The sequence below is a fragment of the Salvelinus alpinus genome, chromosome 35 (genome assembly GCF_045679555.1).
Source record: "Salvelinus alpinus chromosome 35, SLU_Salpinus.1, whole genome shotgun sequence".
In the NCBI taxonomy this organism is placed as follows: Eukaryota; Metazoa; Chordata; class Actinopteri; order Salmoniformes; family Salmonidae; genus Salvelinus; species Salvelinus alpinus.
In genome coordinates this window covers 14,548,274-14,563,591 of record NC_092120.1, presented here as the reverse complement: position 1 = coordinate 14,563,591, position 15,318 = coordinate 14,548,274, and the positions used below count along the sequence as shown (strand labels likewise).

The following is a 15,318-nucleotide window of genomic DNA, read 5'->3' as shown; positions in this document are numbered from 1 at the left end:
ACATGCTACATGTTCTCTGACTACAGGGGAGGGAAGGAGAGGAGAGCTGAGGCAAGAGATATCTAGCTGCTTGCCTCTCCCCCCTACTTATATCCCTATCTCTCTCTCTCTCTCTCCGTCTGACTACGTCATTGGAGCGTCACTAGAATATTTCGGCACTTAACGATTGTGAAGTTGCTTTGTCAAGTCTGTGTCACGCTTTTCAGTCTCAAAATAGAATGAAACGCCAACACAGTAACCCAATAGATTATGTGCAAAGAGCCTGGAAATGATATTATGCACACCGTGGTATAATTCTGTTCTGTTCTGTTTTGAAGCACTGCAGTGCTATCTATAAGCCTAATACTCTACAACAGAGAGTTACTCACCAATCTATATCTGCTTGATTTTGCTGATCGGTTTTACAAATCTCTCCTCTCTCTCTCACACAGTCTACACCCCCGTGCGCGCACACACACACACACACACACACACACACACACACACACACACACACACACACACACACACACACACACACACACACACACACACACACACACACACACACACACACACACACACACACACACACACACACACACACACACACACACACACACACACACACACACACATACACACATACACACTTTCCCTATTTCTCCCCATCTCCCCCATCTCTATCTCTTCCCGCCCTGCTCTGCACTGTCTCTGAACCTGGATGCTGTGCTTGCAATAGCTCCTCTGCTCATTTTGAACGTTGGTCTCCAGCTGTCCTCTCAGCGCTGCTAACGAGGAGTGGAACAGAAGACTCGTCGGTCCCTGTGCCCTCGGCAAGAGAGGGACAGTGTGTGTAAAAAAGAGAGGGAGCTGGAGCATGGAGAGACAGAAAGAGAGAGAGTGAGTGAAAGAGAGCGAGCAAGAAAGAGAGAGAGAGAGCGTGTGAGAGAGGGGAAAGGAGGGAGGGGAGGAGGTACCACTGCAGACGCACAGCCACTGTCACAGCTCCACAGCCAGAGGACAGAGGCAGAAACGGCAGCACCAGAGAGCATGGAGGAGCAAGACTCTATCATTCCTCTGGACCTCTACCCTCTCTCACTGACAACCTTCCTCTGGGAATACCCTGTAAAGAGTGGAGTAGAGAAGAGAAGAGGAGGGAGATAGAGGACAAGAGGAGTAATCTCTCGATCTACCCTTCAGGAGAGGAAGCACCAGTCCCTTACTCTAGTGGGACAAATCACACACTATTCTTTTTTTTTGCCTGTCAGACCTGTGTACGTCTTGGGCTATCTTCCCCTGCGGTGACCTTTTCGACTGTGTGGACTTACGTTGACCCTGGAGAGGACCATGGGGCTGGGGTGGAGGTGGAAGGGTGCAGGAGGGTCCCCCAGTATAAGGACAGGGGGCAGCACATTCCTCTGGGTGACAGTACTACTGCTCTGTGGTACCTGGAGGGCTAACACACAGATGGTAGAGGACACCAAGTCTGTGTACTTCTGGGAAACAGGTACTGGACTCCTACTGTACTATGAGAGACTTAGAAACAGATTGGTTGTTTTGTACTGTTTGACTTTAATGGCAATCAGAATAGAACATCTGCAGTATTGAAGTCTAAGCAGAATATTGTGTTTCAAGGAGCATGTTTTCAATAGTCAATGGTGACTATGTATTCAGTATTGAAAAAGCTTGTGGACAAGACACTCAGCTTGGGAATGATATTTTCTGTTCTCATTTCCTCTGTGAACCTTTTGAAAATTAGAGCAGGTCTCAAGGTCCTTAAAACCCCCGTCATCGCATTACCTAATTTTCCCTGTCCCTTGCACTAGTCTCACAAGCTGATAGTTTGCACATTGTAACTGAAGTCTAGAAGTCTTGAATAGCAAGCTATCATGGGAGAATGAGGCAGAGAACGCTAACAGAGAAATCCACCAGAAGTCTATTAGTAAGTGCATTGAATTTGCCACCTAAAGCTGCCGTGATCCATTCTGACTGGATTACTTACATTTCTGTCTCTTAGATGAATTGGTAGTTGAGGTGTGTGGTTGCACCATATCTTGATGATTGTACATGTGTCGGAGCACAATAGTAGACAAAAAATGGGGATTTGATTGCAAACATGAGATGAAATGGGATGGGTGGTTGCAGAGTGTTTTCTGATCACCTCTGATATGAACAAGTGCAATGCATTAGTAATGTACAGCTCCTCTAACATAATTAGAAGACCTGAGCCAGGAATAATCATGCCCAGGGAGACTTGACGCACTTACGAGTTCTTTTAAAAAATATATGGGAAAATCTCCTTGGCCCTCAAGGTGAGGTTAACCCTTCGCTTGCTCACCTCCCTCCCCCTCATAGGACTAGATGAGGGCAAAATAACCCTCCCCTTCCCAACCCACTGGACAGCTCAGCGCCAGTCCTGAATCGATGGAATGTCGTTGTGTCTCGCGCTTTCTGCATCTTTAAAGAGGATGTAGCTGAGTAAGGAGATTAAAGGACTAGGGATTTGCTCAAGAAAGACGTTCCAGGGAGCAGCCGTGCCCTAAGAAATGGAGCGTCAGGGGCTAGATCTCTCCCACTGTAGATCATTATGATTACACCACTTCTCCCACGCTACTGCACCCCTCTCTCCCACTGTAGATCATTATGATTACACCACTTCTCCCACGCTACTGCACCCCTCTCTCCCACTGTAGATCATTATGATTACACCACTTCTCCCACGCTACTGCACCCCTCTCTCCCACTGTAGATCATTATGATTACACCACTTCTCCCACGCTACTGCACCCCTCTCTCCCACTGTAGATCATTATGATTACACCACTTCTCCCACGCTACTGCACCCCTCTCTCCCATGCTACACACACACACCTGCACAAACACAAGAAAGTAAACACACATATACACACACACACATTCCTCATACTGCCTATAGCTACATGGCTTTAGGTCTGTGCTGTGATATGTAACCCTCTGTGAGGAGATTTTCTGTTCTTTCTAACTAAAGGAGGACTATTGATTTTAGGATAGAAGTTTATATTTGTTTTAGAATAAAAAAAAAAGTATTTTTCTTTTTCTTCTTTGGTTTGGCGACGCCACAGAGCTTGGAGATAACCTACAGTAGAGCAATTTATTTCTGTGCTTTCAAGTATTTTTATCAAAATGTGTCCTGTGTGGCTCAGTTGTTGGAGCATGGAGCTTGCAAGGCCAGGGTTGTGGGTTAAGTTCCCACGAGGGGACCAGTACGATGAAGTATGAAAAATGTATGCACTCACTACTGTAAGTCGCTCTGAATAAGAGTGTTTGCTAAATGACTAAAATGTGGTATCATTGCATTTGCATACCACTTTTTGTGCATTTCAGCTCTTTTCATAAAATATGATTATGTTTGTGCACATTTCAGAGAGAGCAGTCAGTGGAGGGAATATTCTGGTGACAAATGCTGCTGTGATGTTTGCATAATGATGAGTTTCTGAAACACAGCTCTGTCTTCAAACTATAGGGAATTGGCTCACGTTGCTTTTATTGGCTTCATGAAAATATGATCTATGTTTTGAGGTGCAGTGAATTCAGGGATATTTCCCTCCGGAGGGTTCTATTTAAATGACAAAAGCGAAAACAGGCCCTGGCTGCCACAGTCTTGATAATGATGTTCTTGAAGAAGATGAGGATGATGACGACAATGATGATGAGGTGAAGGAGGAGGAGAAACCTGTTGAGAATAAGGTTGATGTAGGCAGTTATGATGATGATGATGATGATGATGATGATGATGATGATGATGATTATATCGATGTGGACGATAATGAGGAGATTGTGAAGGAGTAGGAGGATGATATGGTAAAGTATAGTAGTGTTATGAGCCTTGAAGAGATTCTTGGAGGGTTTAAGGCTCTCTATCACACAGTTATTTATATTCTCTATCTCTCACTTACACACACACACGCACACGCACACGCGCACACACACACACACACACACACACACACACACACACACACACACACACACACACACACACACACACACACACACACACACACACACACACAATCACACACACGGTAACACACGGTAACACAAACACGCACACACACAGTCACACACACACACAGTCAGACACACACACACACACACACACACACACACACACACACACACACACACACACACACACACACACACACACACACACACACACACACACACACACACACACACAGTCACACAGTCACACACACACACAGTTACACTGTGGGTGGAATTCCTCTTGCAGTTAGGTGCTGTGTGCGCTTCATTAGTTTCCGTTAGTGGAGTGGCAGTACTGCTGTAGTCTGTAGGGCGGAGCTGTCATGATTGCACCAGCATGCGTGCCCATCGGAGGCCAAGGCAATTATCAGTGTGTGTACAGTGTGACTGTGTGTCCCGTTCAAGGCCAGAGATCAACCTGGAGTACACAACAAATGAGGCTTTGGTACTACGCTACCCCACTCCTTGAACTCTCACTCTGACACCATGGGATTTAAATGAGGATACACCAACTGTCCTGACTTGTACTGGTATGACACCATCAAACCAACAGTGTTTGGTGGGACTCTTCCAATGTGAAGAGGTATCTTCATATGTGACATCTTATAAAATATTCACCAATATAATTTGAATACCACAAAGCAACTTGTAATGACGTAGAAATGCAGTTGGCAAATGTCCTGCTGTGTTGTAGGGAAGCATGAATACATTACAAAGGGCTCCTGCGTGGCTCAGCGGTATAAGGCACAGCATCTCAGTGCTAAAGGCATCACTACAGACCCTGGTTCAATTCTGGGCTGCATCACAAACAGCCGTGCGCCGCCCGTACCATAGGGTGGCGCAGAATTGACCCAGCGTAGTCTGGGTTAGGGGAGGGTTTGGCCAGGGTAGGCCGTCATTGTAAAATAAGAATTTGTTCTTAACTGACTTGCCTAGTTAAATAATGGTTGAAAAAAAACATTAAAAAAAAAACATTGACAGTGACAATGACAGTAGAGATGTTCATGCGTGTGGTTCAGAACCATTCTCTGTGTTACAGCACAACCCAGCAGGAGAGCCTGATGCATCTCCAACGTTCCCCTTTGCGCTTATCCAGGTCCTAATCTGCCATTGGGAAACAGATGATCCATTATTCAGATTACGTAGGCATCGTCCCTGACTTCTGATCTTCCCAATCCCCTTTTACCAGACTGGCTCTCTCTCTCTCTGGCCTACTCATGGTTTACACCACTTTTTCCTCCCCTAGATCTGTTAGCCACCTGAAACGTGCATGGTTATCGCTAATTCTGATAATTTCTCTTAACTGCTTTCAGCCAACACCTGTCAGGGCTCCAGTCCAGACTAACGTCCATTTGAGACAACATCTTATAAAGTCCTTATAGAGTCATTCACAATGCTTTAAACTTCTTCGGGATCGGTGTCCCTTCCACGGGATGGTTGAGCTAACGTAGGCTAATGCAATTAGCATGAGGTTGTAAGTAACAAGAACATTTCCCAGGACATAGACATATCTGATATTGGCAGAAAGCTTAAATTCTTGTTAATCTAACTGCACTGTCCAATTTACAGTAGCTATTACAGTGAAATAATACCATGCTATTGTTTAAGGAGAGTGCACAATTTTGAAAATGGAAAGTTATTAATTAACAAATTAGGCACATTTGGGCAGTCGTGATACAATATTTTGAACAGAAATACAATGGTTCATTGAATCAGTCTAAAACTTTGCACATACACTGCTGTCATCTAGTGGCCAAAATCTAAATTGCACCTGGGCTGGAATAATACATTATGGCCTTTCTGTTGCATTTCAAAGATGATGGTCCAAAAATATACAAAAGAACGGTAGGTTTTTTCTTTGTATTATCTTTTACCACATCTATTGTGTTATATTCTCCTACACTCCTTTCACAATTCCACAAACTTCAAAGTGTTTCCTTTCAAATGATACCATGAATATGCATATCCTTGCTTCAGGGCCTGAGCTACAGGCAGTTAGATTTGGGTATGTCATTTTAGGCGAAAAGGGGCGGATCCTTTTAACAGGTATAATAGACTACTGAGATGGTATTCAATAAATACGTTGTTACATCTAACATGTCCAAGCAGAAATTCAATGTATTTGGATATGCAACCTAATCCAGTGACTGACATGAATTTTGGGTTGACAATTAGGCTATTTTTGTTATATTTTACTGTCAAAATTGGGCTTGTTCAATAGAGATTAATTTGCCTTCCTCTGTACGTGCACTAATATTATATACAGTTGAAGTTGGAAGTTTACATACACTCAATTAGTATTTGGTAACATTGCCTTTAAATTGTTTAACTTGGGTCAAACGTTTCGGGTAGCCTTCCACAAGCATCCCACAATAAGTTGGGTAAATTTTGGCCCATTCCTCCTGATAGAGCTGGTGTAACCGAGTCAGGTTTGTAGGCCTCCTTGCTCGCACACACTTTTTCAGTTCTGCCCACAAATGTTCTATTGGATTGAGGTCAGCGCTTTGTGATGGCCACTCCAATACCTTGACTTTGTTGTCCTTAAGCCATTTTGCCACAACTTTGGAAGTATGCTTGGGGTCATTGTCCATTTGGAAGACCCATTTGCGACCAAGCTTTAACTTCCTGACTGATGTCTTGAGATGTTGCTTCAACATATCCACATAATTTTCCTCCCTCATGATGCCATCTATTTTGTGAAGTGCACCAGTCCCTCCTGCAGCAAAGCACACCCACAACATGATGCTGCCACCCTCGTGCTTCACGGTTAGGATGGTGTTCTTCGGCTTGCAAGCCTCCCCCTTTTTCCTCCAAACATAACGATGGTCATTATGGCCAAACAGTTCTATTTTTATTTCATCAGACCAGAGGACATTTCTCCAAAAAGTATGATCTTTGTCCCCATGTGCAGTTGCAAACCGTAGTCTGGCTTTTTTATGGCGGTTTTGGAGCAGTGGCTTCTTCCTTGCTGAGCGGCATTTCAGGTTATGTCGATATAAGACTAGTTTTACTGTGGATATAGATACTTTTGTACCCGTTTCCTCCAGCATCTTCACAAGGTCCTTTGCTGTTGTTCTGACATCAGTCAGGAAGTTAACCAAGGGAATTCTCTTCGATTATAATCACAGCCGTATATATTCCCCCCCAAGCAGACACATCGATGGCCCTGAACGAACTTTATTTGACTCTATGTAAACTGGAAACCACATATCCTGAGGCTGCATTCATTGTAGCTGGGGATTTTAACAAGGCTAATCTGAAAACAAGACTCCCTAAATTCTATCAGCATATCGATTGTGCTACCAGGGCTGGTAAAACCCTGGATCATTGTTATTCTAACTTCCGCGATGCATATAAGGCCCTCCCCCGCCCTCCTTTCGGAAAAGCTGACCACGACTCCATTTTGTTGTTTACAGCCTACAGACAGAAACTAAAACAAGAAGCTCCCGCGCTCAGGTCTGTTCAACGCTGGTCCGACCAATCTGATTCCAAGCTTCAAGACTGCTTCAATCACGATTGGGATATGTTCCGCATTGCGTCCAACAACAACATTGACGAATACGCTGATTCGGTGAGCGAGTTCATTAGAAAGTGCATCGGCGACGTTATACCCACAGCAATGATTAAAACATTCCCAAACAAGAAACCATGGATTGATGGCAGCATTCGCGCAAAACTGAAAGCGCAAACCACTGCTTTTAACCAGGGCAAGGTGACCGGAAACATTACCGAATACAAACAGTGTAGCTATTCCCTCCGCAAGGCAATCAAACAAGCTAAGTGTCAGTATAGAGACAAAGTAGAGTTGCAATTCAATGGCTCAGACACAAGAGGTATGTGGCAGGGTCTACAGTCAATCACGGATTACAAAAAGAAAACCAGCCCCGTCGCGGACCAGGATGTCTTGCTCCCAGACAGACTAAATATTTGTTTTGCTCGCTTTGAGGACAATACAGTGCCACTGACATGGCCCGCTACCAAAACCTGCGGGCTCTCCTTCACTGCAGCCGAGGTGAGTAAAACATTTAAACATGTTAACCCTCGCAAGGCTGCAGGCCCAGATGGCATTCCCAGCCGCGTCCTCAGAGCATGCGCAGACCAGCTGGCTGGTGTGTTTACGGACATATTCAATCAATCCTTATCCCAGTCTGCTGTTCCCACATGCTTCAAGAGGGCCACCATTGTTCCTGTTCCCAAGAAAGCTAAGGTAACTGAGCTAAACGACTACCACCCCGTAGCACTCACTTCCGTCATCATGAAGTGCTTTGAGAGACTAGTCAAGGACCATATCACCTCCACCCTACCTGACACCCTAGACCCACTCCAATTTGCTTACCGCCCCAATAGGTCCACAGACGACGCAATCGCAACCACACTGCACACTGCCCTAACCCATCTGAACAAGAGGAATACCTATGTGAGAATGCTGTTCATCGACTACAGCTCAGCATTTAACACCATAGTACCCTCCAAACTCGTCATCAAGCTCGAGACCCTGGGTCTCGACCCCGCCCTGTGCAACTGGGCACTGGACTTCCTGACGGGCCGCCCCCAGGTGGTGAGGGTAGGTAACAACATCTCCACCCCGCTGATCCTCAACACTGGGGCCCCACAAGGGTGCGTTCTGAGCCCTCTCCTGTACTCCCTGTTCACCCACGACTGCGTGGCCATGCACGCCTCCAACTCAATCATCAAGTTTGCGGACGACACTACAGTGGTAGGCTTGATTACCAACAACGACGAGACGGCCTACAGGGAGGAGTTGAGGGCCCTCGGAGTGTGGTGTCAGGAAAATAACCTCACACTCAACGTCAACAAAACAAAGGAGATGATTGTGGACTTCAAGAAACAGCAGAGGGAGCACCCCCCTATCCACATCGACGGGACAGTAGTGGAGAGGGTAGTAAGTTTTAAGTTCCTCGGCGTACACATCACGGACAAACTGAATTGGTCCACCCACACAGACAGCGTTGTGAAGAAGGCGCAGCAGCGCCTATTCAACCTCAGGAGGCTGAAGAAATTCGGCTTGTCAACAAAAGCACTCACAAACTTCTACAGATGCACAATCGAGAGCATCCTGTCCGCCCACAACCGTAAGGCTCTCCAGAGGGTAGTGAGGTCTGCACAACGCATCACCGGGGGCAAACTACCTGCCCTCCAGGACACCTACACCACCCGATGTCACAGGAAGGCCATAAAGATCATCAAGGACAACAACCACCCGAGCCACTGCCTGTTCACCCCGCTATCATCCAGAAGGCGAGGTCAGTACAGGTGCATCAAAGCAGGGACCGAGAGACTGAAAAACAGCTTCTATCTCAAGGCCATCAGACTGTTAAACAGCCACCACTAACATTGAGTGGCTGCTGCCAACATACTGACTCAACTCCAGCCACTTTAATAATGGAAATTGATTGAAATTGATGTAAAAATGTATCACTAGCCACATTAAACAATGCCACTTAATATAATGTTTACATACCCTACATTACTCATCTCATATGTATATGTATATACTGTACTCTATATCATCTACTGCATCTTGCCATCTTTATGTAATACATGTATCACTAGCCACTTTAAACTATGCCACTTTATGTTTATATACCCTACATTACTCATCTCATATGTATATACTGTACTCTATACCATCTACTGCATCTTGCCTATGCCGCTCTTTACCATCACTCATTCATATATCTTTATGTACATATTCTTTATCCCTTTACACTTGTGTGTATAAGGTAGTAGTTGTGGAATTGTTAGGTTAGATTACTCGTTGGTTATTACTGCATTGTCAGAACTAGAAGCACAAGCATTTCGCTACACTCGCATTAACATCTGCTAACCATGTGTATGTGACAAATAAAATTTGATTTGATTTGATTTGCACTTTTCACACCAAAGTGCGTTCATCGCTAGGAACGCGTCTTCTTCCTGAGCGGTATGACGGCTTGTGTGGTCCCATGGTGTTTATACTTGTGTATCTTTGTTTGTACAGATGAACGTGGTACCTTCAGGCGTTTAGAAATTGCTCCCAAGGATGAACCAAACCTGTGGAGGGCCACAATTTTTTTCCTGAGGTCTTGGCTGATTTCTTTTGATTTTCCCATGATGTCAAGCAGAGGCACTCAGTTTTTAGGTAGGCCTTGAAATACATCCACAGATACACCTCCAATTGACTCAAATGATGTCAATTAGCCTATCAGAAGCTTCTAAGCCATGACATCATTTTCTGGAATTTTCCAAGCTGTTTAAAGGCACAGTCAACTTAGTGTATGTAAACTTCTGACTCACTGGAATTGTGATACAGTTAATTATAAGTGAAATAATCTGTCTGTAAACAATTGTTGGAAAAATGACTTGTGTCGTGCACAAAGTAGATGTCCTAACCGACTTGCCAAAACTATAGTTTGTTAACCAAAGATTTGTGGAGTGGTTGAAAAACGAGTTTTAATGACTCCGACCTAAGTGTATGTAAACTTCCGACCTTAACTGTATAGGCCAAATTAAATTGGTGCTAATTCACCACCTGAAGAAGTGGAAACTCAAAACACATTAGCTACACTGAGTGTAGAAAACATTAGGAACACCTGCTCTTTCCATGACATAGACTGACCAGTGTGCTTTAAGCTCAGTAATGATCGTTGAGAAATAAAAAGCTGAGACCCTCTCTTTAATATGGAAAACAAATTGCTTGCAAAGTTTTTGTTTTTCCCCCGCAATTGCATTTTGAAATGTCATACAAGCACGAGGGGGAGAGAGAGTGTGACAGGCTCGCTCATTACAGCAGCCGGCCCCAGCGAAACAGGCAGGCCCAGCTGCAGGGCAAACACGTTTATTACAGTAATTATGTAATTTACTGTTGAACAAATTCCTGGTTTTATCCACCTAACAAAATAGGATGTTTTGATTGCGGTGACCAGCTAGAATGTGCATCTCGCACCAAGCCTACAGACGACACACCGCTGGCCCGCCTCCCAACCACTTGTGCCAATATGGGTGTTTCTAGGAAGGAAATGTAGATGTAGATGACCCCTTGCAACTCAAAAGACAATTGAACCAAGTAGCCCACTACTCCACCTCTAGTGTTGTGGACATACTGTAGCTACTGTATGTGTAACCATGATGCTGGACTGATGTCATCCCTCAATGAGATGGGCCAGTGTGAAGAGCACTGACAGGCCATTGTTACTGAATACATTTCCACCTAACGATGGCTCCAGCAGTGAGGGATGTCACCCGACCTAGCTGTTAGTGGCTCTCCCAGTCCCAACCACCTGCTATGACAACATACACTATATATACAAAAGTATGTGGACACCCATTCAAATCAGTGGATTTGGCTATTTCAGCCACACCCGTTGCTGGCAGATATATAATATCGAGCACACCGCCATGTAATCTCCAAAGACCAACATTGGCAGTAGAATGGCCTTACTGAAGAGCTCAGTGACTTTCAACGTGGCATCATCATAGGATGTCACCTTTCCAACAAGACAGTTAGTCAAATATCTGCCCCGGTCAGCTGTAAGTGCTGTTATTGTGAAGTGAAAACATCTAGGAGCAACAACGGCTCAGCCGCGATGTGGTTGGCCACACAAGCTCACAGATCTGGATCGCCGAGTGCTGAAGCGCATAGAGCAAAAAATCGTCTGTCCTCGGTTGCAACACTCACTACCAAGATTCAAACTGTCTCTGGAAGCAACGTCAGCACAAGAACTGTTCATCGGGAGCTTCATGAAATGGGTTTCCATTGCCGAGCAGCCGCACACAGGCCTAAGATCACCATGCGGAATGCCAAGCGTCGGCTGGAGTGCTGTAAAGCTCGCCGCCATTGGACTCCGGAGCAGTGGAACGCGTTCTCTGGAGTGATGAATCACACTTCACCATCTGGCAGTCCGAAAGACGAATCTGGGTTTGGCGGATGCCAGGAGAACGCTACATGCTCGAATGCATAGTGCCAACTGTAAAGTTTGGTGGAGGATGAGTAATGGTCTGAGGCTGTTTTTCATGGTTCGGGCTAGGCCCATTAGTTCCAGTGAAGAGAAATCAACAGTACAGCATACAATGACATTCTAGACGATTCTGTGCTTCCAACTTTGTGGCAACAGTTTGGGGAAGGCACTCATGCACAAAGCGAGGTAAATACAGAAATATTTTGTCGAGATCGGTGTGGAAGAACTTGACTGGTCTGTACAGAGCCCTGAACACAATCCCATTGAACACCTTTGGGATGAATTGGAACACCAACTGCGAGCCAGGTCTAATCGCCTAACATCAGTGCCCGACCTCACTAATGCTCTTGTGGCTGACTGGAAGCAAGTCCCCGCAGCAATGTTCCAACATGTAGTGGAAAGCCTTCCCAGAAGAGTGGAGGCTGTTTAGCAGCAAAGGGGGGATCAACTCCATAATAATGCCCATGATTTTGGAATGAGGTGTTCGATAAGCAGGTGTCCATATACTTTTGGTCATGTAGTGTTGTACGCACCAGAGTGAACAGCCTGACTGGAAAGCATATGAGGGAAAAGGTCAGAAGCTCAATACCATAACCTAAGGTCATTATCATGGTCAAACAAGCACAGCATATCCCACTCTCCCAGACTCCCACTAGACCAGGGTAATTCAAACCCGGGCCAAGATCCATAGAGCGACTGGTGTTCTTCCTTCCTCTCTATTCAGGATCTGACTCAGACCTTGGACTCCAGGAGAGTGGACTATCTGGCCAAATCAATTAAGAAATCAATCAATGAACTACCAGGGAAAAAACAGCAGTACTGAAAAAACATTAAGGCCTGGTTTTTAATAGCCTTGTGCTATCACCTGAATGTACAGTGTTAGAGATCGACAAGTGCCTTTGGCAGGAAACAAGCCCACATCTAGCTGCCTCAGTAAGAGATGCTGTCTGGAGATGGCCATGGGGGATATCTCTGGCAACATCCCAATTGAATGAATCCTTATGGAGCCCAGCTTCATTTTATTGAGTGCATTTTAATATGACCCATGTTGACCCTCATTACCATAGTACCTGAGGGCATACCAGCTTCTGAAATATAATTGGCTGGCCACTCTTTAAGACCCATAGCAACAGGCTGCATATTTAGGCCATGAATAAATGAAGGTGATTTCTTTGGGAGTTGGAGATCATGGCATGCAAGTGTTTTCTTGTATATTCCATTTTTCAGTTTGGCTCTAATGGGCGATAACTGAAGCAGTAGCGTGTGACCGGTCTCATATCCAGATTGGAAACTGAGCAGTCAGCAGCACTGCAGCCCACGGTGTATTCATATTTCTGGAGAGCGGCAACAACAGCGATACAACTTACACACAGCGTCAGCAGATTTCTGCCTTGGAAAGGGAGGGTGAAACATTTCAAAGAAGATTTGCGTTTCGTATCAAGATGAACGGTTTGGGGTTTCAAGTTTTGCCCCTGTTGTAACATCTGTAACAGCACCTTTGAACTCTACAGATATTTCATCACATAGAAACTGGTTTGATGATAGAGATTCATAGAGAACTGCACTGACATCTCATGTTATCAAAATCTCTTCTTTTGACCCACATTGGGGTTGTAGTGGAGGGTGAAATGTTATTTTTCACGTATATGTTGCATAAGCAGATTAAGCTGTATCCTTGTCGCCCAAAAAGGGTACTTTGTGAAAACGGCCCATTCATCCTAAAGTTGTCCAGTCCCACGTAGACGCAGCAGTGTGCAGGCCAGGAAGCACAAGAGTTTGTTTAAAGGTAGACTCAGCGAAATGACGTTGCCACGAGGAGCACCACAGAGATTGAGATGAGCAAGATGCAAGACTTCGCTCTCACACGGTCACACACAGTATCTCTGCGCATGTGCACGGGTTTGCTTCAGTGGCCATGGACCCAAAACAACGGAGAAGTTGAGCCTCGCGCTTCAGCGCTCTTAGTTGTTGCGGAAATAGACCCACTATGTTATGTACTTTCTGCATCTACGTCATATCGCTGAGTCTACCTTTAATCTGAATGGCAGAGTTTACACTAAGAACTGATCATTACTGATATAGCGATGCAGGCTGGATTACAGATTACACTTTATCCCCAAAACTTTATTTATAGCGATTTAAGAGGATTAGCACATTTACACCATATTCTGCAATATTCCAACAGCTCACAACATATGATATTTAGACGGCAGCTAGGTCATAAATGTATTTAGCGTGTATTTACTGGTATTTATTACTTTGTATATACTAGTGTTTGTGTTGTGAGAGTAAGCAGATCAATGGTAATATTAGGGGATAAGTTGTGGGATATTATAGAATTCTGATGAAAGTTTATCCCTTGACTGCTGTTTAAACTCTATCGCTTTAAAGGGATGAGTATATGACTGAATAAACCGACCTACACTGTCCTATTAATCTCCTCAAGTGCCCCCTGAAAGACCAGGACAGGAGACAGATGACGAGGGGGACACATTGTGCGGGGACATAGGGTCGTGTCCTCCCAGTGCCTTGACCCAGCCATACTGGGTCAAAGCAGAAACATGGTGAACTCTTCTCATTCAGTCAGTTGCTACGTTGGGGAAACATGTTATTTAGACTCTGGGAGTGGCATTCAAAACAGACTGTCATGTCCCGTGGGAAGCAATAAGGCAGCTTCAGTGGGTTGAGAGGAAATGGGCTCTCTGAGAGGGAGCAGTGACATTTACTTTAGTGAGACGAGTCTCTAGTCCACACACCTCTGCTCTGCTGATGGTAATAAAGGCATACGATGGAGAAGTGGAGAAATATCCGTCCATCCACTCATCCATCCATCCTTCCATTCATCACTCCATCCACCCATCCCTCAGTCCTGCTCAGTTGTATTACTTCAGGATGAGCACGACTAGTGTGTTCATTGTATTGGAATGTGGTGGGAAATGTAGTTTTAGTTCTGTGGTGGGTTCATTGACTGCATCATACCGCATCATAGGCCAACGATGTACCGTATTTGATTACGTTTTTACACATTTGTATGAGTTTCGGTTTTACTTATCTTATTTGTATCATATTACCAATGGCGTGATGGAAATGTAATTGAAATATATTGAATATACAAAGTAATGAAGGCCTACTATATTGCGCAAGATAAATTTTGCTTTCATTATCTCAGTGATCCCAGGGTGAATTAATATACTGCTCCGTGTAATCATGTGTAAATACAGATTGATTTAATCTATGGTAGTGGAATCAAACGCTCAAGCCTCCTGGGTCAGACAGTGCATGAGAATGAAGGACAATCTCTGCTTCCACCTGACGGGCCAATATCTGAGAACGGAATCTGATGATGATA

At 44.8% G+C, this 15,318-nt stretch overlaps 1 protein-coding gene across 1 annotated transcript in view; it reads left to right on the top strand.

Moving 5' to 3' along the window:
* The first annotated feature begins 748 nt into the window (after positions 1-748).
* Positions 749-15,318, top strand: part of LOC139564180 (thrombospondin type-1 domain-containing protein 7A-like) — a 110,577-nt gene continuing 96,007 nt past the window's right edge. Inside the window, exon 1 of the mRNA XM_071383440.1 lies at positions 749-1,489. Within this exon, the coding sequence (XP_071239541.1) occupies positions 1,330-1,489 (160 nt within the window). The 5' untranslated portion in view covers positions 749-1,329. The remainder of the gene's footprint in view (positions 1,490-15,318) is intronic.